At 41.0% G+C, this 24,560-nt stretch overlaps 1 protein-coding gene across 2 annotated transcripts; it reads left to right on the forward strand.

The window, feature by feature from the left end:
- The first annotated feature begins 1,968 nt into the window (after positions 1 to 1,968).
- Positions 1,969 to 17,890, forward strand: LOC115559001 (CD82 antigen). 2 transcript variants are annotated; one of them, XM_030377590.1, is made up of 9 exons: positions 1,969 to 2,161; positions 8,837 to 8,909; positions 9,216 to 9,288; positions 11,894 to 12,018; positions 12,130 to 12,204; positions 13,661 to 13,759; positions 14,813 to 14,986; positions 15,422 to 15,505; positions 16,672 to 17,890. In XM_030377590.1, exons 2-9 carry the CDS (start codon positions 8,847 to 8,849, stop codon positions 16,747 to 16,749), a joined length of 771 nt encoding a protein of 256 aa, XP_030233450.1. In that variant the 5' UTR covers positions 1,969 to 2,161; positions 8,837 to 8,846; the 3' UTR covers positions 16,750 to 17,890. The 2 variants fall into 2 exon arrangements, with proteins under 2 accessions (XP_030233450.1, XP_030233451.1); XM_030377591.1 differs by having other exon boundaries at positions 1,997 to 2,175.
- Positions 17,891 to 24,560: the final 6,670 nt, after the last annotated feature.

The following is a 24,560-nucleotide window of genomic DNA, read 5'->3' on the forward strand; positions in this document are numbered from 1 at the left end:
GTGCAGGCTGTATTTTCTAAGATATTGCTCTTCTCCACCTTGAGGCAGAGTCTGAGATTTGAATAGGAGTGTCTCTTATGGAGTGCGCCTTTGAGGGCACGCACACCAGCCAATTGTCTAAATAGTTCAGGATCCAAAGTCCTGACGAGGCTAGGTGCGCCTGAACAGCATCCAACCCTTTTGTAAATGTCTGCAGCGCTAGGGAGAACCTAAACGGAAGAACCTAGAACTCGTACGCTGCTCCCTCGAACGCAAACCTCTAATATTTCTCGTGCAACTGGCACATGAAAACTAAGGTTCAGGATGGTGAACCACTCGCCCCTGGAAATAATTTGAAGGACCTGAGCAGGTGAAAGCATCCCAAACAGAAGTACCTTTAAACAAACGTTGAGACCTCTGAGGTCTAGAATCGACTGAAACGGTGTCCCTTTTTGGGAACGATTTGGAATAGAACCCACAGTGCTGTTCTAGAAGCCTTTTTAAGCCCTTTAATATCCAGCCAGAAGACCTCCCGTCTGGCACAGACGGCCACGTTGGTGACCCGAATGCCCGTGTTTCGGAGGTTGGCATCGGGAACTGGAGCCTGTAGCCATCGAGAAGAGCTCTCCTGGCCCATGGAGACTCTAACAGCCTCTCCCAGTTGCCCTTTGGGCCTGGGAGAAGCAATCCCTTTTGTATGGGATGGAAGCCAGACCTTATCTGCAGAGAAAATGAAACATGAGCTCACAAGATTCGTCAGGTAGCCAGGCTAGTTATGTTCTCAGTAATGGGAAATAATTGATAATAATCAATAATAAATAATTATTGATAATCGTAACACAGTTATCATTTTATGTATGTATGTATGTATGTATGTATGTATGTATGTATGTATGTATGTATGTATGTATGTATGTATGTATGTATGTATGTAGGTAGGTAGGTAGGTAGGTAGGTAGGTAGGTAGGTAGGTAGGTAGGTAGGTATGTATGTATGTATGTATGTATGTATGCATATACATATGCTGGACATTCTATAACTTTCTTTCTTTTATTATTGCATCTTTTTATATTCCATGGGCCAACAACTGAACTTCTAAATAAAGTTCTTATCTTATCCTAATCTTTAGGGGTCTTCTGTTCTTTTACTACATACTACTCTAATCCCAGCATTGTTCAACACTAACTGTTCATACCTTACTGTTTTTATACCCAGGAGAACACAAAAAGAAAATGTCTCTATGTGCTGAATAAGAGTCATGCATCACTTATAACTGGATTTACTGGAGACCTATAATGAAGGCTGTGGAGGTCTATTGTACTATACAGTGTTAGAGAGACCCTGACCTTACAGTACACCACACACACACACACACACACACACACACACACACACACACACACACACACACACACACACACACACACACACACACACACACACACACACACACAAACACACACACGTGCATGCACACATTCACACACACAGGTCTAAAATGAATGGTGCTGCTGCTTTTGCCTGGTACCAAAGCACATTGCAGGCTGTGTGTACGTCCACATAATGAAGCTTACATGGTGTAGGGATGACTTTGTAGCAGAGCTATATACTAGACTCTAGTATATAGCTCTGCAAAATAATTTAAAAGAATACTCTAGTAACTAGAGTATTCTTTTGAATTATTTTGCACAAATTAAAAGGGGTTTTAATTTTGATGTTGATATTCCCTAGAATAATTTTAAATAAAAATCTTAGCACACAAAAATTACCAACAAATAATCAACAAATATGGTTCTTTGTCCCTTGGCATGTTTCATTAGTATTATTTCTGATACATCTACATTAAACGTTAGTGTCCCCTCACCCACAAAACCATCAAATTGTCACTCCAGAGAAGGCTATTGTGTTAATCCAACGAGTAGGTCTACAATAATTCCTATCGACTGCGAGGGGGCTTTAGGGGTTAAAGAGGGGCATCTGACACGTTAATTCCCATATCTACCACATGGTGGAGGGACCAGAGCACAGAGAGACTCGCGTGCTCCGTGTGGTTGCGTTCAGTTCAGTTCAGACCGCTTTATTGTTCTCACTGTCTAGGTCATCGGGTCCGGGTTGGAGTCCAGTTTTCTCAGGACACGGAAAGCACACTGTTATCAACTTCTCCTTAACTTGACGCAAAGATGTAAGTAGCTGGACGTAAGACAAACTCAACCTTTACCTAATTACAGGCGACGTTAAACTTTTACATACGGTTCGCTGTTTGTTTCTCTTAGATTTAACATGTAGTCTGGTGTGAGTTCGTGTACGAATTGTGGCAGCGACGAAAGGCTAGTTACGTTCTTGTCGGGCGTTCATAAACGCCTTTATTTTGATATTTGTATTTGGATAACTAAATATGACTGGTGATGTGGCACGTGTGGAAGTAATGTAGGACTACGCGTTGAACTGCAGACGTAGCTCTGCTGTTGGTCAGAGAGTCCATCATTACATTTCTGTACAGAGGATTCGAATGTAGATTTCGTTTTAGGCAGTGGACAGTATGAGCGATTTGGCATGTTATAACTGGCGTTTTTTTAATGCCTAATCCTAATGATATAGGCTGTGTTTTTAATAGCTCAGTAGGCCTATCTAGAAATCACGTTGCCTTTCATTTTCATGAAGGACAGCTCTTTATTATAGATCTATAGATAAAATAAGATTGTGATGTTTTTTGATGGTTAATTTGGGAAGTCACACATTTGCCAGACTCCTGTAAACAATTGTCATATCTGGCTAAACATAGGCTTATAATTCATATTTGAGAATAAGGTTGGCCTACTTTAAAGAAAAGGCATATAGCCTAATGGTAATGTCAGCACTAATCAGCATCGGATTATTTGTAAATTCTGGATGTGTTTTGTGACACTGATTACCTCTCTTTAAACGGCCTCAAGTTTTGAAGCTCAATATTGTTCAGAAGGTAGAATGTGACTGAATAGGCGATAACTACAACACAAGAAACCAGGGTATTTTTTTTTTCTGTACACCTTTTCAGGAGAATCTCGGAGAACTCCTCTCAAGTGAACTCCACTCAGGGATTTTCATAACCAGTCCACCCTGTTGAATGGAATTGCCCTTCAGGTCTACCTACACACCTAATAATTCATGCAGATGTTGTGACATGAAGTGGCTGTTTGCTTTTCAGTATTTATTTTGACTCTTCAGGCTCTTAACCCATGAGCTCAGGTTCAGGAGAAGAACAAGTGTTAAGACATTTTGTTTATTGTGAATCTCGGTGTGCTTACATTCACCATGGAAGTTGACAGGCTGTTTTTACGAGGTGAGGGTGAAGGGGATAGTCTGAGACTATCACTCAATGAAGGGTGGAGGTGGGGTTTTCGGCAGGCGGGTTACACGTTGACAAGTCCAGGCACGACCCTTCCATTATGAGGACCCCCTCAACATTTCCACTGTGGAACTGGTTCTCCAAAAACAATCTGGATAACTAAACATTTTTCGTAATGCATATCAAGTAGGAATCAGGTGTCTGATGTGAGAGTCTAAATGTTAACAACTGAGCTGGTAGAGGTTTCAGGCTAGAAATGGATTAGTGGTTTTGTGTTGAGAATGTTTTTGTTTGGAGGAAATGTGAAGCTGGAGTCCTCTCTAATTGGGTCAATTTGTTCCTTTGTTGCCCAAGAAGAACATTCAGTCTAAAAGCTGCCATTGTTTTAGGGGGGCACTCTATGTAGGGGCCCTGTCCTTCGCTCTTTCGAGACGAGAGGGAACAAGAATGGGGTGCATATTATCTCAGCGAGTGAGCCAGTGTGATGCTTGCTACGTGTGTGTGTGTGTGTGTGTGTGTGTGTGTGTGTGTGTGTGTGTGTGTGTGTGTGTGTGTGTGTGTGTGTGTGTGTGTGTGTGTGTGTGTGTGTGTGTGTGTGTGTGTGTGTGTGTGTGTCTCCACATCTTGAGTGCTGTCTATGGTCTAGCATGTATGGTAGTGCTACATTTCCCCTGCACATTTCTTGAAATGTGGATAACTGCAAGATTTTTCTACCCTGGAGTCTTTAAGGCATTGCAGCCCGTTGGCGGTTACCCTTAAACCTTGTACAAGTTTGCGTTCACACCTGAGCTGTTTGGGTCCATTTAAATCTAACCCTGGAGCGTTTACTCTGATAGTATGGTTTGTTCGGGGTGGCGTGAACGCTCATTCGAACTCTGTTGCCGACCAAACAAAATCAAGTTTGATTGAAAATTGGTGGGTTGAACGTACACTTTTACAGCAAACGGGAAAAAACATTGATGTTTTTTAAATATTCAGTGACCGAATGGTGGAAATGAGGGTTCTTTTTTATTTGTAGGAATCACCAAAACAAATTAAAAACCCGCTTCCTCATCAGAGGGTCCTTGAGCTGTGTCATGGTAAAGAACATGACACATGATTAGTACATTTACTCAAGGTAATTCACCTACTCCCCAGTTTTTCAACATGCTAGGGCAAACAAGGCTTATGACTCCTCTTAATTGGTTGCAGTGTCTAGTCCTATACACCACACTTACTGGCCAATCACAGAACTAGGATTTCTGATTATCTTTGATCATTGGCCTTTTATTTTTTGTTTTTACAATAGTTGACTGAGTCAGATCAGATCACAGGCAGATCACATAGCAATCATGGCTGTAGAATATTTGACCTCCCCTTGTTATAGCGTAGTGAATCTGTAAGACCGTGAGGGTTGAACAAAGCTTCTGAATACCTCATCACACTGATGTTATCTCTGAACTCAACGTCATCATTGGAAAGTACAATGACCCATGCAAACACAAAGACAGTGAAACTCTACTTTTATCAAAGTCAACTCATTAATACCCCTGCCCCCCCCCACCCACCCCCTACTCTCTGGCGTCATTCAGTGCAAGTGTGCTGGTGTGGTGGCGGTGCCTGGTACAGCTCAATACAGCAGTTGTTGATCAAGCAGAAACAACGGACAGCGGAATGGAAAGGCTTGTTTGTCCTGATCCATAAAGGAAACCACATAAAACTTAAAAATAATCTTAGCGGTGTATGGATTGCCAGGTGACTCGACCTGGTTTCAACACAGTTTCACTCATTTTTATAGAAAAGATGCCTATTCCTCCTTTGAGATGGGAACCGACCTCACACATCGCCTGACGATTTTTCTTGATAATAGAAATGGAGAACAATAACTCAAGAGTTTTGGGTGAGAGCCAGCCTTATGCTTCACTGCTGTGTTATTGAACACCAATGGTTTCAGAAGTCCACAATCATCAATGTTCGATTTTAAATAAAAAGCCTGGACGATGAGTATTTCAAAGAACAAAAGAGTTCATGTTAATTTAAAGGGACAAGGCTCAACCAACAGATGTACTCACAAAGTGGTTAAGACAATGGCAGCATCACATTTTTAATTGGACAGTAACATTGTTCTCTTAGCAAATGTAAATTTAATCTTTTGCTGTACTTGCCATCTTTTGCGACACTAGGATGGTAAATGCAGTCTTTTTACTTTTACTTACATTACTTCCACACTTTTACTTTTTACTAATATTGTTTTTATTTTGTTTTATCAGACATTATTACTTCCAAGTATCCTGCATAATGAAGATCCAATGTGATAAATGTGTTGTCAGGTTAATAAGAGGGCACATTTGTTGCAAAGAGTTTTGTTATCAAACTATGTGAAAAAAACCTTTTTGTTAAGCTGCTAAAACAAGCAATGTTGTAGATTTTCCCTAGCTTCTCTTCAAGTGGAACAGAAACATGCACTACTCAGGTTCATTTCATCCAATTGGATACAAACATATTTAGTTGGATAAGTATTGGATTTTAAACACTTCCAAAGCTAAAACAATATATTCAGCTTTTTCTAAAATGTGTCTGGTTATAATCTACTACTTTGGCATTCCTATGTATTGACAATATGACCATAGCCAGGCCAAATTTGAGCAAACCATCAACGGTATCAGATTGAGTAACTCAAAGTACTTTAGTTAAGTTAGGGGGTGGCCACTCTATTCGGTTCTCTCTCTCTTGTTGTGGGACTTCCAGATGTTCATCCAAACTTAAACCTGCACTATGTATGTTTTCCCAACGGCACCATCTAGTGGCGTGAGCTGTAGCTACATTTACAGCTATATCATTTTCAGACGATTATTGCGTGTGAGATATTCTCACGGTGGGAGGAAAAGTTGATGAGAATAAAACCATTTATGGACATTTCCTGAATTGATTGACATTTGATGGGAGCATTTTATGTTTAAAATGTTTCTAGTTCCAATGTTTTTTAATGGAGTAAATAGTAGGGTTGAGCAACAAAACTAGGTTCCAGTAGGGAACGGGTTCCGACGTAAACGGTAGTACCAAGATCTAATAAGAACGCACATTTCGGTGCCTCATAACGATGCCTGACTTATTTTAATGCCCCCTGCCCCATCCCTATGGTGTTGCGGTGTCAACTTGCGTTAGTGCTGGGCGGTATACCGGTTCACACCGAATAACGGTGTGTAGTTTTCGTTATGAGTTTTTCTTTAATATACCGCCATACAGGTGTATTTGATTACACAACATTCGCAACGTTGCGCGACACTGACGGGACCCTTTTCAATGTTGCGCTTCTAAACACGCATGGAACCACTACGACTTTCTTTATAAGTCCATTACTACGAGGCCTGGTATTTCAGGCCAACTGGTAAAAGAGTGTCACGGCTTTCAACATATGGGCGCCTTGGGACGGAGTTGTCAAAGCGCTGCGGCATCACTTACTTGATGTTGTTTTGATTGAAGATCGTGTGTGTGTGTGTGTGTGTGTGTGTGTGTGTGTGTGTGTGTGTGTGTGTGTGTGTGTGTGTGTGTGTGTGTGTGTGTGTGTGTGTGTGTGTGTGTGTGTGTGTGTGTGTGTGTGTGTGTGTGTGTGTGTGTGTGATTTCAAAGTAACAAACAATCTCAAAGACGATGCATGCATCAAAAACTATCTGTTCATAAACAAATCCAAAACAGAGTCGCTTATTCACTTCAAATACTTTCTCTTCTTTTCAAAACGTATGAATTAATACGCCGCGGTACCGAGCGGTTGAAAACAATGTTGGAGTCTCCTGTGGCTGCCTTGCGCACCTGCTTTATATATGACTTTGGCAGTAATATTGCGCCATGCACGCAAATTTAAACGCGAGCAGCATAGCTGCATGCCTGCCTGCTTTCACCGTGTTATTATATGATTAGATATATAGATTCTTTTTTTTTAATGTTTATCAGTCACAGCAGCCTTTCCTCTTGGTGTAAGTTGAGTAATTTAATGCCAACCGTCAATCTTGCATATCTAGTAGGCTAGCAAACACTGTTGCCATTCAACAGCGTGTGTGACAACGTGTGCTATGTCCTAAACTTCAACTCAGTGACCGCTGACTTTCTGCTAAATGTGAAACTCATACCAAGTTGTGCATGTGTGTGCGGTTTCGTTCTTTTAGGTACCGGTTTGAGAACCGTTTTAGCACCGGAACCGTTTAAAAAGTACAGAGAAGGCACAGGTTTCGGATAAACCCAAACGATACCCAACCCTAGTAAATACTGGCGGCATAAAAGTTACTAGTTAAAAACACAGGTTTACATTTTCTTGTTCATCCAAAGACAACTACTATTTTCTTTCTCGTTCCGTTCGTGCCTGCACAAGAACAGGTCTGTACACACAGTACATACATGCTTGCATACATAGACACGGCTCTCTTCACAGGGTGTCCACTAATCCCAAACAGACCATCCAGAGTAGAAGTGGAACATAAGCCATGTTGTAACACTAACCTACTTCCAGCAGTGGGAATATTGGCTTTTCGGCTGCCAAGGCACAGTGCCCATCGAGCCCAAAAAAAGGAGTCTATTGAACCATCGCTACATAACTCTGTAACATCTGTACATTTAGTGCACCCTAATAAAAGGGGCACTGCACATGATTAATGGTAGAAGGAGATAACACGTTTAGGGAATGAGGGAGAATGCAGCTGTGGAAATGGAGCATATTCTTTTTCTTTCTTTCTGTATTGTCAGAAAGAAGACTAGAATGAAGTGAGCTAATGGAGACTGGAGAGATGGTGCCTAGCTTTGGCTCTAACAAAGTGATTTATTTTTTAACTGGAGACAGAGGGGAAACGCCTGGCCTGTGCACGACTCTGTACACAACTCCGTTCACACTTTTCTGTTTGGACTTAACTCACATTGTATGTTTAATTATGATGGCTGGTGTAGAGTGTAATCCCAGAGATTTAACTGCCCCAGCCCCTATCGCGAACATCCAGGCCAGCTTAGCCAATGTAGATCAGTGTTTCCTTTGCATCTGTCACCACTGCTTCACATCAAGCTCATTCTCACAGCAAATCCATATCACACACGCATGCACGTACACACATTCACAGACACCTTCTCGCCTGTTTTGTCTTTCTTTTGTGATGGTAATGGGAACGTGCACATCACATAGGGATGCAGTGTTGTGTCTGCTGTTTTAACTGATCCCATATCCTGTGGCGGTATACGAGTGATTTTTGTGACTTATTTTAAATAATAAACTCAATGCAATGGCTTTGATATAAAACAATCCCATTCAGAATGCATATATAGGTTATTCTGGGATCTATGTGTATACTTATTAGATTGTAATCTATCTCTGTCATGCTTCATCTAATGTCATTACCACAAATGTTCTTTCCAGTATAGAACAGCCCTAATACACTGATAGTTGGATCTACAAGACTGAGCTCCCATCATTTACTAATTTCCCTTGTGGACCATGGCCCATGTACTTGGAGCTCTCCACCTGTCTGTATGTGTACTTTTGAAACATGACGTTCTGGTTACCTGTTTCTACAGATCCAGAACCATGGGGGAAGGCTGTACCAGAGTAACCAAGTACTTCCTCTTCGTCTTCAACCTGATCTTCTTCGTGAGTTTTCTCTTAAGCCAGTCATCTATGCTTGACCTCATGTGAAAATGAGTAATGATGACCCGTTCTGTACACGTGCATCTTCTCTCACTCAGCCCTCCCCTACTCTAATGGGGAAATGAATGTATCTAATGTATTCTGATGTAATGCAAAGAAAAAGGTTAAAGTTAGACCCAAATTTGTTCTTTTTACTATGAACAGATACGCGTATGTATCACACTCACTCATTCACTGAAGGTAGTAAGCAATGTCCCAGACCTTCTGCACCCCTGCTAAAGTCACCCCTTTCTCTTTTTATTTCCACAGCTGTTTGGGGCTGTCATCATGGGCTTCGGTCTTTGGCTCCTTTTAGACAATCAGAGCTTCTTAGCTGTCCTGCGTAAGTGCCTGTTTTCAATTTGGCAGTCTTTTTTCTTTTGTCTGTCAATTATTGTATGTGCTTTTTCAAAATCAGCGATATTCTCCTTGACAATAAGGGGCACTGAACATGTAAAGTAACGAATGGGAAAGCTGTGGTTGGTAGTAACCTTTATAGGTTTTCCTTGTTGTTATTATTAAACATGGCTGATAAACATCTATGATTTGGAACGCAGTTGGCACATTCTCTGTGAAATGCGGCAACATTTCAAAGGTGCGCAACATGGGACAAATGAACATATGAATAATGCGTGGGAGCGGCGATGATGTCATTTTTGGTAACTATAAATTAGGTTTTTGTATTGCATGCATAATAGGCAACAAATGGCACAAGAGGATTTGCTATCCACTTGTCGAGTGCATGTAGGGCAGCACACATTTTGGAAACAACGGCCTAAGGGAACAACTCGCTCGACCCGTTTTCAATCTCTTTGTTTCTTTCTCTTGCTCTCGTCTTATGTGCAAGAGAGTTTCAGTATTGATAGAAAATACAAATGAAGTGCAGATTACGAACGGAGTGAGTGTGTGTGTGTGTGTGTGTGTGTGTGTGTGTGTGTGTGTGTGTGTGTGTGTGTGTGTGTGTGTGTGTGTGTGTGTGTGTGTGTGTGTGTGTGTGTGTGTGTGTGTGTGTCGCAGGTGTCCTATGGAAGGACACTGGCCTCTTTCTGCTCTCCCAGCATGCATCACATCAGCCCAGCACCCTCAGTCCCTTACTCACCAATGCCCGCTTGCCAACACATCCACACACTATGAGAGAGGCTTCTGAGTACTGGGTGTCATTCGACATGAACCACAAGTAGTAGTGGGTTAAAGTACAGTGGGTCGCTTGTTCGGCTGCTGTTAAATGAGATGTATTGATTGTGTGATCAATGGCACGTTTCAGAATGAGCACAGTGGAGATCCAGTGAGCCTGGCCTATCATGATGAACACATGGGTGAACAGTGAGCTTGGCCCAGCATGATGAGCACAGGGGTGAACCAATGAGCTTGGCCCAGCTTGATGAGCACAGGGGTGAACCAATGAGCTTGGCCCAGCTTGATGAGCACAGGGGTGAACCAATGAGCTTGGCCCAGCTTGATGCGGTGGATGACGTCATCCCAATGCTGCTTCTCTTTAGGCCACGTTGTTGTTGTTGTTGTCTTTCCCGAGGCCTGTAGTGACTCAAACATGAAACCGCTGGGTTGTGGGATGACTATGGTGGTTGCACGATGTGAATGAAACAGGCCGTAGCACTAAAGTGTCCTCTGTTCTCCCAAATACACTCATCGGGGGAGGGTGGTGGTTGAATCCGTAGGAAGCTGTCCCACGTCACCAGTTTTGCAAATGTGCACATATTATGAGTTTCACATGCGCAAAACATATAGGAACAGCTAAACCTATTCCCAAATGGATTGACGTGTGTGTGTGTGTGTGTGTCATTGGTACATGAACAGTGTGACTGTTTTTAATTGGTGCTATTCTGCAGGAGTGTTTATGGAATATCAAGAGGGACTGTAAACGTTCCTGACTCCAGTCTCCTAAGGTTCCTCTCCTAGGCTCTTTGATTTAATGCATACCACATAACGGGCGTCCTTGACGCTGTTGTGTCTCACGATGGCGACCTGCCTAAACCACAGAGGATCTGTGCAGAAGCTGCAAGCGGGTTTGGCATGTTTTTGGACCCCTTTTTTGTTTTTAATTGATTACATAGTATGCATGGAGGTCTTATTGCAGACTAATGCAATTCCAAATCTGTTTTGGATGCTATTCCATTCAGGGGAATAAAAAACATTTTTCCTCCAACCCATCTGTTAAACTGGCCGTGCTTTTGCAGCGCAGTGCTTTTACTTTCTTTCTTGGTTCCCTATTGCATTACCCCCACAATGTGGTACCACAGGAGTCTTTTGAACGCTTGGGCGTATTATTGCTATGGAGTTGAGTCACAGTATTGTACTCGACAAGTGCTTCTTTCTTACCTTGTTGTGTAGGTCTGTGTAACACAGAAACAGGTGCTGTCCATGGATCCTTATAATAATATCACAAATGATGTCACCTCATGTTATAACTAGTTAATTTCATAATCCTCGTTGTAAGTGCTCTCTTCCTCTTTACTATTGAAAGTTGGGATGACTCGTTAGCATTTGTACCGTCACTTTAGTCAAGAAGTCTGGTACTTTGGCCATAGCCGAAATCTGACTGGTGTGCAGATTCCTTTTAGTTTCCTTTCCTTCTGTAAACAGGTCCACTTCCCCTAATAGTGTGTTTCAAATGTACTTTTCCGCTATGGTTATTTCTTTAGCTAAGATGTTTATTGGAAAGTGCCGATGTGTCGTCACATGATCATGCACCTTTCAACCAAATACTTTGCTGTCAAGAAAACATTACAGGCACGAATAGCTTGACGATGGCTATATTCACTTCAGGTACAAAGAAGTCTGGTCATTATGAGAAACTACATTGGACATGAATAACTACCTTCTGAGCCGGCTAATCGTCTCTTTATCTTTAAGTCATTGGATGTATGACCCAATTATCTATGACATTGTATGACATGACAAACCTGATGTAGAATGTGTTGTTTTTACAGAGGACTCCTCATTGGCTCTGAAAGCGGCCTCGTACATCCTGATTGGTGTAGGAGCCTTCTCCATGCTGATGGGCTTTGTAGGATGCCTGGGAGCCATTTATGAGATTCGCTGTCTGCTGGGCCTGGTATGTGTGTGTGTGTGTGTGTGTCCCAACAATCTCTGTTATGGCCAAATGTCTAAACACAGATAAGAAGATAAATACTTTTATTTTTAATAATTGCTGTATTTTCCACAGTACTTTGCTTGCCTCCTGCTGATCTTATTGGCCCAGGTGGCGGCAGGTGCACTCATCTATTTCCAGAAAGACGTGGTGAGTGATGACGCTTCCTTTTAACCAGTTCTGTTTCATATTTCCTAAATCAGTTCATGTTAGGTTTTGACCAAACCCAGTTACATAAGGTCAGCATTCTCCACTTATTGTGTCCAAGTATTTTTCTTCCATTGTTAAGTTGAGGAATGCAGTTTTTCTTGCCCCTTGTCAATCAAATATTTAAATTAGTGACATAATTTGGTTGACTAGCACCCCCTGGTGTATATTTTAGGTATAGGCTAATGTCATAATTAACCAGACTTTAGTGGGATCAATCGCCACCAAGGAAATTAGGCAAGGAAGCCCTGAGTATGAAGAAACCCGAGAAGCTGGTGTCTTTGTTTGGTCAGACTGGCAGCTAACAAATGGTTGCTTCTTCATCCATTCTTTTAAAGTAAGTTAATTTAAGGCATCCAAAATAAAACTCTTGCAGATCCATCAGCAGGAGTGCATGATGGGGGGGGGGGGGTGGGGGTCTGGGTAAACAAGATGGCATTTGTAGAAAAACTAGTTTTTGATTGATGCATATCCATCAGGTTTCTCCCCAAAGCACATATTGGTGGTGCTGCAGCGCCATGCCCACTTTAGAGTTTAAAAATGTTGTGTGACATTTCAAAATAGGGCAGACGCCACAAAATAGATTTCTTGTAGTTTCTGAAAACAGTTTATATTGGTAAAAATACACACGATTTATCTGAGTGACACTTCGAAAGAGCCAAAGTACACTATAACTTAAGTGCTGTGTGGATGAACTCAATGGGTGTTCCTTGTGTGACCCAGTTACAGCAGCGCTTCAGTGTAAGTTTGAAGCAGGCAGCTTCCCACTTAAGAAGTAATTTTAACCAAATAAAAAGGCTTTTTGTAGGCTCAAGCTCTTCAAAGTTCCAAGGAAAGTGCAAGGCAGCATTGGCACTTGAGTGCAGGAGCATGCAAAGAAAATCACAAGCACTGTTCTTGATGAATGTAACTGAACATACAGGAACATCATTAGAGAAAGAAAGAAGTCATTTCCTCGTAAACCACGCTCACACATGTTTCCCAGTAAAAGCCAGCGGTCTAGGATGACAGGCTCTACTGTCAGCAATCATTGGCAGCCAGTGCGCAGTGGGATTAATCTGTGCTCTTTGCCAAATTAACTTTCAAGGCTTTGTGGAGATCAGCTTTTTTGTTACTTCTGCAATGATCTGACTGGGGCCCCTGCAGTCGTATTCATCCTGACAGAGTTTGGGACTCTCAGTTGGTAATGATGTTTGCCTGCTATGAATTAGTCATTTACCTTCATCTAGTCTTCATTATGACACACCTTAACACAGTCCTCTCAATCCTCTGTTCAACAGTGAACGCTACCATTGTGTACGCCACAAACCTTAAAACTTAAAAACTTTGTTTATTTAGCCTGGGGGAAAAAGACAAATCTTTAAGTAGAATCTATTTTTTTTTTTTTTCTTTCCCACAGTTAAATACAGAGATGTCCAAGATCGTGACCAAGGTGCTGGACAGCTACGGCACCAAGAACTCCAGCACGGAGCAGGCATGGGACTACATCCAGCGGACGGTGGGTGGAGCCAGAGGAGAGCCTAATGGAGGGATCCTCAACTGGTCTTCCATGGGTTTAGAACACACTGATATCTGAGGCCACTAATGTTGGAGTGAATACAAATTGAAGTGCCGCTGTAGGTACTCTGGACCATATGGCCAGAAATTATATTACAATATGATTATGATATTGATGGATACAGATGATTATCAGAATGTATATTTTATAATAACGCTCAATTTACATTTTTAAGAGTACTCTCTTAGGACTGAACCCTAAAGAAACCAGAAGGTTAATTATGGTTCATAATAAAAAAAAACATTCAACAGAACCGACATGGCATTAGGTTAAACACTGAATAATTAAAATAATAATGTGAGTAACTGCTGAGATTCCCAGCAAATCAAATGCCTTGTTTCAAACTTCTCCAACATTTTAGCGGTAGGATACTAAACATTGATTAAATAAGTAAAATAATATGGAAATAACTGCTGTGAGATAGTATACTGAACATTGATTACATAAAATGACAAATATATAACTGTACTGAGAGAGAGCTTACTATGCATCCATGAGACTCATTCGCTTTTTAAAGCCCTGTTTCTCAACTGTGCTTATAGGCATCATATCTTTAGCGATGCAGAACGTCATTGCGCTGGTTATTTGTATCGCTCAGATTTCTTTTCGGATGGGGTTATGGCTGAAAAGCATTACTCACAGATCCACTTTAAGGGTTAAACCGATTTGAACTCGGCAATAAACAGGATTACAGCTAAGATTGGCATACTTATTTTTTGATCAAGCAAATAGACGTCTGTTCCACAGACAATTGACACCAGGCACATTTGATGGACTTCGGGACTTTGGGGACACAAGTAACCCTGATCTGAGACAACCCCGTCTTTCCTGACCATGGCTAGTAAAGCCACCTCAGTGAAGCCTTGTATGCATGCTTTAAAATGAGGACTAAGGTCTTGTCCTCCCATAACCTCTTCCATGCGTGTCAAATGCCTAACATCTCTCTCCCTCCCAAACCTCTTGCTAACCCTTGCGCGGGGCTCCTGGCTGTAGATGGACTGCTGTGGGTGGACTGGTCACGCGGACTGGAATGGCAACATGGTGATCGTTAACAGCTCCCAGCTGCTGTTCCCCTGCTCCTGCCAGAACATTTCCCTGGCAACGGGGAACACCTCCGACAGCGGCTTCTGTGAGGCCCAGACATCAGAGTGGCCGGTGTACGAAGCGGTAAGTAGAGGCTTGCTTCAGGGGGACCCCCGTCACACTCTGCGTTTATCTGACATGAGAGAACTCCTTCCGACGCGTGTTTTGAAAAAGTCACTGCCTGCAACATCAACTCGGCTTCCGCAAAGATATATTGCAAAGAATTTGAACCATCGCGGCCCTTGGTGGGATTAGAAGAACGCCCAGGGTGCAATGGTCCAACCGATGGTCCATGGCGAGTTGATGTCGCAGACCAAAAATGTCACTGCACAGGTATGAATCGGATCCCTCGTTGCAGTTTCCCTTTGATTTCCGCCACAGCCCTGGTGGTTTGGTGAAGATCCGGTTTGCCTTGTGGTTTTGATTGGAAAGGGCAATCTAGGTGGCTCTGCTTAAAGTTATTCGACTGTGTGGTATGGTTCTGTGGGGTTACAAGGGTTTGCTTTGTGTTTTTTCCAGGGCTGCTCAGCCAGTGTGGAGGGGTGGCTTATCACCAATGTGGGAGTGGTCCTAGGCATCTGTCTGGCCGTGGCTGTGATCGAGGTACAGTGCGATTCATTAAAGGAGACATATTATACCACCAGGTGTGAGTGTCATTAGCCTTACAAGCCGTTTGGAAATTCTGCCCCATAGGACATCACTAGTGGGGGTGTCCACCTAGATCTGTGCTGGATAGATCAGTCTACCAGCCTACTAGTGGACTGAAGTAAACGTTGCTCATCTATCCATCACAGATCTAGGTGGACACGCCCACTAGTGATGTCATATGGGGCACATTTTCGAAACGGCTTGTAAGGCTAATCACACTCACAACTGGTGGTATAATATGTCCCCTTTAAAACATACAAAATGGAAACATGGCACCTGCAAATGGGTTTTTATAATGTTTTTGCTAGGATAAGCAGAAAGTACATATGTCTTCGTTTGGCGCAAATAATGGCACAAAATCTGATTTTTCTAAGACCTAGAGATAGACTCCTAACTTCAAACCCTCACAATTGCCATAACAAGATGCCACGCGTCAACATCTGGGCTAATTTGCAGATTAAAAAAAAAACAAAGAAAATAAACTTTTCATTACCTTGCAAAGTGGAAATCACATATCATTGCCTGCGCTTATAATGGTGCATATGAATGCAGATGTATTCCCCTTCAAATTGACTGTTTCACCCAGATTCAGACAATTAGTTTAATCCCAAATTCATCATTGCGCAGAATGGGATTTTGCTGGTTTAGCATTTGCCTCCGGTTCGCTGCATATGTTTACTCGTATCCCTTTAAGCTGACTTGTGGGACTGTGTCTACAGTTGCCAGTTCCTTAATAAGTAGCAGTTATAGGCCTATTGTTAGTGCAGGAAGCTTCCATTTCAGTAGTAAGCAAAAGAAACATTGTCTGTAAATGATACACTTCATCTTTCCATGGCATATGTTGGTCAATCTAACATCAAGTTTCTTTCTTAGTTATGATCTTTCATTGTTAAAGGAAGCCGCTTTAACGTCACTCCCGATTGTAAATAGACATACGCCTCTCTTTTCGTGAAGAACTTTCACAAAGTACCTAAATAATAAGGAAGCAACTCATTTAGGTATTTTGGCTAGAGGAAGACTACTCGCAGTTGAGACCAATTCTGTTTTTTTGTGTCCATTTGAAGTTGCTTATTTAATCTGAGGCTGAAAATGGTTGACTTGATTGTTTTTCTTTTTCACAGGTTTTGGGAATGATCCTCTCGATTTGCCTTTGTAAGAACGTACGCACTGAGTACTACACCAAAGTTTCAAAATATTGAAACTTTGAGGGCCTGCAGTTTCACAGAAGGGAAGTATGGGAAGATTTTTCTATTCAACCTTTTTTGGTTAAATTTGGGACATTTTTTGAGTGCTTAATGTTTTCCTGTCCAATTTATATTGAGCACTTTAGACCATATGTGTGCTGACAGGGTGCTGATAAACTTTTTTTATATTATTTGGTCTGGATACGTAAAGGAGAAAAGCAGAAAATGTGACATTAACAGCGAAATGGTTAAGCTGGACGGATTGGAAAAAGGTGGAGAATGTTTAAACTGTTGTAATGGCCTCTTCAAAGGCAAGCATTGCACTGTAGTACCATGGGCTACATTCAGGCAGGCTACAATTTACTAAAGTTCTTCAGTTTCGGCTTGACTAAGTAACTAATTTCCAAGAAGAAGATGAGACTAATGTTTCTCTGTGAAAGGGTTAGAAATCCAAGTTTAGTTGATTTAGTAGAACAAATGAATAGGAAAACTGGAACGTCAGCCATCACATTTTTTTTTTTTTTTTTTTTTTATTATTTGTTTAGTTCATGTATTTTACATAATTTTAGTCTTTGTGTGGCAGTTGATATTGCCATGGTTTTCTTTTATGCATGTTGCTCTTTTTTAATGTTTTTTTTCATTATTCATGTGTGTAATTTTAGATTTATTTTAATAATTACGTTTTGTGCATGTAATTCAAATAATGATACTAAAATAGGGCAAATTTTTAGTTTACAGGGTACGTTATTCTAGAAAATCTCTAAAAGTTTTGGCAATGATTTAATTTATTCAAAAAACTTAAATGATCTTTGTGATGATAAGACTTATTTACACAAAAAGTGCAAAGTTTGAGTGACATCTTTTTTTCTTTTAAGAATGGTTTTAGGAGAAGCTCATTGAACAAAAACAGTTGAATCATTTGGACTGCATTCATGTATATTTTTTTACTTTAAGTGAACCTATATGTTTTGTAATGGATACAATATTTGGATTTATGTACAGTATATATAAATATATATATAAAAAAACATTCCAATAATCTTTTAGTTTAAGACTTGTTAAACCTGGACAAACCTGTTTGCTATCTGCAGTATTTAATGTATACTCATGAAATTGATTCCATCACATTTTTCCAATAAACTGAATTGACGATTTATTTTTTTACTTCATTTGAATATTTTATGACCTTTATCTACTAAAGTGACTACATTCTGATTCAGTTTGTTTGTCACTACATACCTGTCTTCTGGGGACAATTGGACTTTCTCCACGATTTAACAGGATCCAAAGCCAGGATTTTCAAAATGCATTTGAAAAGGCAAAATGTTCTCTCTTCAAGCTTATGAATAATGGATTTGACATTCGTCATCAGACTCATGTCTATCTGATGGGTTTTGACGCAATCTCATCCTAATCATAGCCGGGTTATGGATACAATACAGACAAATTCCCTATTCAAGTAGCCTTCTTTGGGTTTTTTGCTGATTTACCAAGCTTAAAACCCATCATAGTAAACAATTAGGTATGAACTGCCAAATGGTTTACTAAAGAAACAATAACATGATATTTGGATCGTCAAACTACACATGTCCCTGTTCTTGAATCCCAGAAAGTGTGTGTGTGTGTGTGTGTGTGTGTGTGTGTGTGTGTGTGTGTGTGTGTGTGTGTGTGTGTGTGTGTGTGTGTGTGTGTGTGTGTGTGTGTGTGTGTGTGTGTGTGTGTGTGTGTGTGTGTGTGTGTGTGTGTGTCACTCTAGGTCCACTAGGGGGACCTAGAGTGATCAATGCAGTGGTATGATTTATATTAAATACGTTGTGAACAGTAATATATTAACGCTACGATAAACATTTGGTTAACAATTGGATAAGCATTCTCAATGATTTCTCAAGGATTCATCTGCGCATGCTCTATTGTCTGGAATGTATTGTGGTAGGTTATTGGATTTTATTAATTGTCTGAATAATTATAATCGATTTGTGATTCTGGCAGAAAAAACTCTGTGGGCACATGTCAGCGCATTTTCAAGGATATTGGCCTCTATGCTTCCCAAGTTGTTCAACTTACTACGGCAGCTGGGCAGATCAGGAATACGGTTCCCCCCTCTACTGCTCCTAACGGAAGCATGTAAGGGACCACCCACCTTTATAATATGTCCATGCCACCCACCCAGTTTTCTTTTTGTAAGAAAGAGCGTCCCTATGCAATGCTACCCATCCAGACGCATACAAACATAGGAGCTTTGTCACCCACGTTAATTAATCACGTTTTCCAGAGCTCTGGGGTACTCCTCTATTTACTTGTGGTGATGCCAGTCATGTTATACTTGTTGAATCGTTGCATCATTTCTGAGTCACGGGGATCATGTCTGTCACTCACATTGAAGGTGCTTCATGCTTGGCCACAGATGTGAGGAGAAACAGCTGACAGGAAATAGGCAAGACGTGTGTGTGTGTGTGTGTGTGTGTGTGTGTCTGGTGTGAGTGTCTGGTGTGTGTGAGTGTGTGTGTGTGTCTGGTGTGAGTGTCTGGTGTGTGTGTGTTTGAAACATATGTAAATAGAATCAGTATTCTATTTGGTCAGAAAGCCTGACCAATGAGATCATCTTCAGCCATATTGAGCTTAATGCAATCTTGCCCTCAACGATGGACAATGACCGCTAGAAGAGGAAGTTGTTTAGCATTATTGAGGGAAGTCTGTTTTTTCAGATGCCATTTCATTCATGAGCTGATGAAGCTGTTTCGGAGAACTTATTTCAAAAGCAGCCCTTAAACATAAACATATTTTAATGATTCATGTTTCATGTTCATGCAGGTTCACCCTTTGATCCTGTTCTTCCTGTTCTGTTCTCAACAAACCACTGTATAAAGAGGCCACCCACACTGGCCTCAAGTGGTCTTCGCTTTCCTTTGGTTCATGAGCACTGAGGAGAGTTCCTCTTTTCTTTATTTTAAAGTGCTATTCTCTGTTTCATTTATTCATTTATATCACATGAACCTGTGATGTAGGGGTTTTGATTGGTGCAAAGATTTGTTATTTTCTGACTGTTGAATGAGGTATAACGCAACCTTGAAGTGCATCGTTTGACTTGTAATTTTTTAACTTTAACTCTTGACTTATAGGGAGATATTATTTGGCTGGATATTGTCCATACTGAAAGTAATATCTCTAATGTTTTTTAGAGATATTCTCTGCGGTCTCCAGCCTGGTGTTTTCTACCTGGACACTAAAGAAAACATTTCTAGTCTTTGACCGTATTTTACCTTGATCCATGGAATATGTAGGAGTATGATAGTAGTAATGTATTCTACCTGGACATATCGGCACGTCCACAGAGACCTCTAAATATTTACTTGGTACAGTACGAATATTTTGTCCTTGCTATAGGCCACATGTTGGTTTGTCTTTTTGTGTACAATAGACCCTGAGGCGTCCACCTCCTCCACCTAAACCACACAGCAGGTTTCACTGGATGTTCACAACTTTATTCAGCAACAATGTGAGGATGGCTTATTTTTTTGAGGTGCTATTAGTTACCAATAATGATACTTTTTCCAATATTGCTAAAATATTTTTGGCTGTAAAGATGGTCTCATAAAACAAAACAAAAAAATCTGGAACATGAAATTTCTAGTTAAGTCTAGACCAAACTGATTATTATATTTGTATTTTACAGAATAATTGGGGGAATAATGCCTCGGGAATGATTCAAGAATTGTATTTTATTTATGTTTTAACTATATCATCATCAAGATATCCATCCTTATTTTGATACCCAGTTGTATAGTCTAAATTAATTATGATGATGCCCTTAAAGGGAAACCATTTCCAGTAAGCTTTGTATCGTTAGAAACCCACTCATATTTTTGAATGGTCGTGCATCATTACCTTATTTTCTGGAGAGACTGGAGAGATCCATATCGATCTCCAACACTTCCTGTTTAAGATGACGCAATATGACAATTTTTGCGTAGAAGTAAATAGGAAGTGTAAGAGGGGAGGATTCTCGTAAGACTACAAGCACGGGGTGGGACCCACTGACGCTACAGACCTATTAGAGCAGTGCCAGTGGGTGGGACTTCACCAGCAGAAACTAACATCCACAGCATCTGAAGCTAAGCTAACAGAGGCTGTTGATAAAACTGAAGTACAATGGCGGAAGGTACAGGATCTGACAAAGAAGATGGCACCATGCAAAATTTCACCATTTCGAAAGAAATACAAACGAGGACTAATTCACTGAGTTCACCAACTAATGCTCTTCACTAGAAATGTTGTGTGAAATGATTTTCAAGCAGCCTTGCGGTATCAGCTTGGTAGATGGAACAGCGAGGTGTCCGATAGGCGGAGATCTAGATCAGCGGGTGTGGCCAGCGAAGCTGTGCATCATGGTGAATGGTGGGAGTTGTTGTCTTCAATCCACAAGCGCCAAAAAGTCACTTTCTGCCTTTTCTTGGTCAAGACGGCACCAAATTAGAATTTTAGTTTATTATTCGACTACATATAGGACCCAATTTCAATACATATTCATGCCTCCACCGGTGAAATGCTCCTTTAAAGTGATCAAATATGAGGGTTCAAAAGCTCAAAATAACTAAACTCGATTTAGTCTGATATTTTCACATACATAAACAGGATCAGATACTAAATGACCCTCATGGTATTTTATTTCTAATTGGAATCTTTATCAGTTATGTATAAAAAGATCCCCATGATTATCGTGATAAAACTTTTTTTTTTCTATATCCCCCAGGCATATTGCTGGAGGGCAATGCAAGTGTCGTCTCCTACTCCCCAGCCAGAGTCCTTTATGTCTGGGGCTCTAAAGAAGCCTGTCAGGGCTAATACATCAGGTCCTATGCACACCAGGGACAGGCCTGCACATCACCGCTGACAGGGGACTAGGCCGGGTGAGGTAATGGTAGAGGACAAGGGGTAACACACACACACACACACACACACACACACACACACACACACACACACACACACACACACACACACACACACACACACACACACACACACACACACACACACACACACTTCAATTATAGCAGTTGGACTGCAGCACCTCTCTTTATCAAGGCCAAGGCTTGGTAGGGGCAGACATCTAGACATGAATAACTGTCGCCAGAGTTTAAACAATAATCTTAGTTTCAAGGATTGGAAAGAGACCACTATGACACTGTAGTTGTGTGATAAAATGAGAGATATAACAGGGATTTACTGTACGCATGTTTTGATGTTGGAACATGGGCAGGTCTTTGTTATTCTTTGTGCACATTCTAATTGTGGCTTTTTCTTACAAAGTTGCAACATACTTTGTCCTCATCAAAGACCTACACAATGGCCAATAAAAACAAAGAAACAGGCATATTTTGTGTTTGTTGATAACACTGGGTGATAACAAAGATACCGTGATCAGAAATACCAAATGTATTTCCACAAATACCAATAATTGATCACTGTGCTGTATTTGTTGACATCCATTCTCACTTTTGCATTGGCACCAACCAACCAACCAATCAATCAATCAATCAAAGCCAACCAAGTGATGAGCATATCCCACAGCATCCCCAACAGCTGAAATCCTATAAGGGAAATATTTGAAGATGCTATTCAGAAGATTGTAGGTAAAACGTTTTAAGCTTTCTCAAAATGTCTTCCATTCGCTCACTCACTCCCTCACCCACTCAATTCACATTTTAGTGTGGTCCGCTACTCTGTACAGAATGCATACCATAATGTAAGAGAGAGGGAGTTGCATCTGGGATTCAAATCAGCAGCATTAATATGGAAAAATTGAAGCGAGACTGCTGCGAGTGTAATACATTTTCCTGGAGCATGGTGATGGTGAGATTGACAGCTGGTGAGACCGGAAAATGAGCATCCAATCAAATCAAGAGGAAAACAAAAAAACATGACATCATCTAGATAACACTAAACAAACTGTGGTCAGCTGAATCAGAGAGTGTATCATCACTGGCATCTGCCACTGTTGCAAATAGTTTAAAGGGGCAGTGTGTATAATTTAGTAGTATCTAGCTACGCCGACTTGGCAGAAATGGAATATCATTTTCATAAATAGGTTTTAATTAGTGTTTAATCCCATGTAAATGAGAATCGTGTTTTTGTTATCTTAAAATGGGCCCTTCATATTTACTTACTGCATTGCAAGACAACATTGGCTGGTATCACATAATCAATACCTATAACAGATAGCGATAATTATAGGTCTATGCATGTAGTTTACCGCTATGGATGCAATAGAGGAACGTTAATAAGCTGTTACTTCAGCCGTGTCCTACATCAAGTGAAGACTATTGGAAAGATACCTGATTCTGATGTTGTAAGGGGGTTAGGGAGGAGTATTCAGGTTGTTGAAATGTGGCTGCAACCTCACCACTAGATGCAACTACATTTTACACACTGGACCATTGCATAATGTAAAAAACGACTAAACTGGATTATAAATTCAGAGGAATTATCGTTATCCTTCTTTTACGTTTCAGTTTCTACTTTCTCCAACTTTCTTCCAAAAACGCCTTTGAGAAACAAGAAATAATAGTAAAAATAAGAAAATAACACATTTGTGAGACAACAGAATGTAAAATACAAGTAGAAGTCAAGCCGTTGTGTTGATACGTCAATCAGACGGGCAGTTAGGAATGAACACTCTCGACACGCTTCAGCTGACTCAAGTTTCCGAACTGCAACGATGGCATGAGTTTCACTTATCAGATATCAATATCTGTCTCTCTGTTCAAACTTGCTATGGGTATTGGAAAGTCAATGTAATTAAAAGAAGGAATTATGTTTTGGTAACAGAAGAAATGGGATGTTCCCTTCTCCGATGGCTGGGACACCAGCTGTCCACCACACTCTTGTATTTGTGTGTTTTGGAATAGAGTAGAGGCTTGCAACGACCTGTAGAGAGACAGAGTTGTAATACAGAGAAAGTGCGAGCAAAAAAAACGGTTAAAGGAGTGAGATACATAGACATCAACGACACCATCCAATAGGAAACCAGTAAAAATAGCTGTGCAAAGGCAATCATGAAAAACATTAACTAATGCATCTGCATGCATGTAGGAAGATTCCTTCATATGCATCTGTGTGTGTGTATGTGTTGTGTGCGCGTGTTAGTGTGTGTGCATGTGTGTGTGTGTGTGTGTGTGTGTGTGTGTGTGTGTGTGTGTGTGTGTGTGTGTGTGTGTGTGTGTGTGTGTGTGTGTGTGTGTGTGTGTGTGTGTGTGCATTCATAACTTTTTTGTTTGCACGTGCGTGTGATTGCTGTATGACTTTGTGTGTGTTAAGTATCTGAGAGACACTTAATCAATGCTTCCAGGAGAACCTTATCTAGGGAGTTGAGATGCTGCAGACTGCAGACAGCAGGCGGGAGAAGCCCCCTGTCAGCCAGTCAGCCATAATGAGACCAGAGTGCAGAGCTCCACTGACAGCCATGTTGTTGGTGTCTGTTTGTGTGTGTTTGTTTGTTTGTTTCAGTTTATTTGTGTGTGTGTGTGTGTGTGTGTGTGTGTGTGTGTGTGTGTGTGTGTGTGTGTGTGTGTGTGTGTGTGTGTGTGTGTGTGTGTGTGTGTGTGTAAGCACGCATGCTTATAGATGGATCTATGCTGTACATGTATAGATGCTTTACTAAAGATATATAGCTAGATAGACAGAAAGACAGACAGACAGACAGACAGACAGACAGACAGACAGACAGACAGACAGACAGACAGATACAGCTACCACAGTCAGAGAGACAGACGATAAGTAATCATAACGCTAGTCTAGGTCAACGAACACGATGCACCAGTAGAATA

The sequence above is a fragment of the Gadus morhua genome, chromosome 14 (genome assembly GCF_902167405.1).
Source record: "Gadus morhua chromosome 14, gadMor3.0, whole genome shotgun sequence".
Taxonomy (NCBI): Eukaryota; Metazoa; Chordata; class Actinopteri; order Gadiformes; family Gadidae; genus Gadus; species Gadus morhua.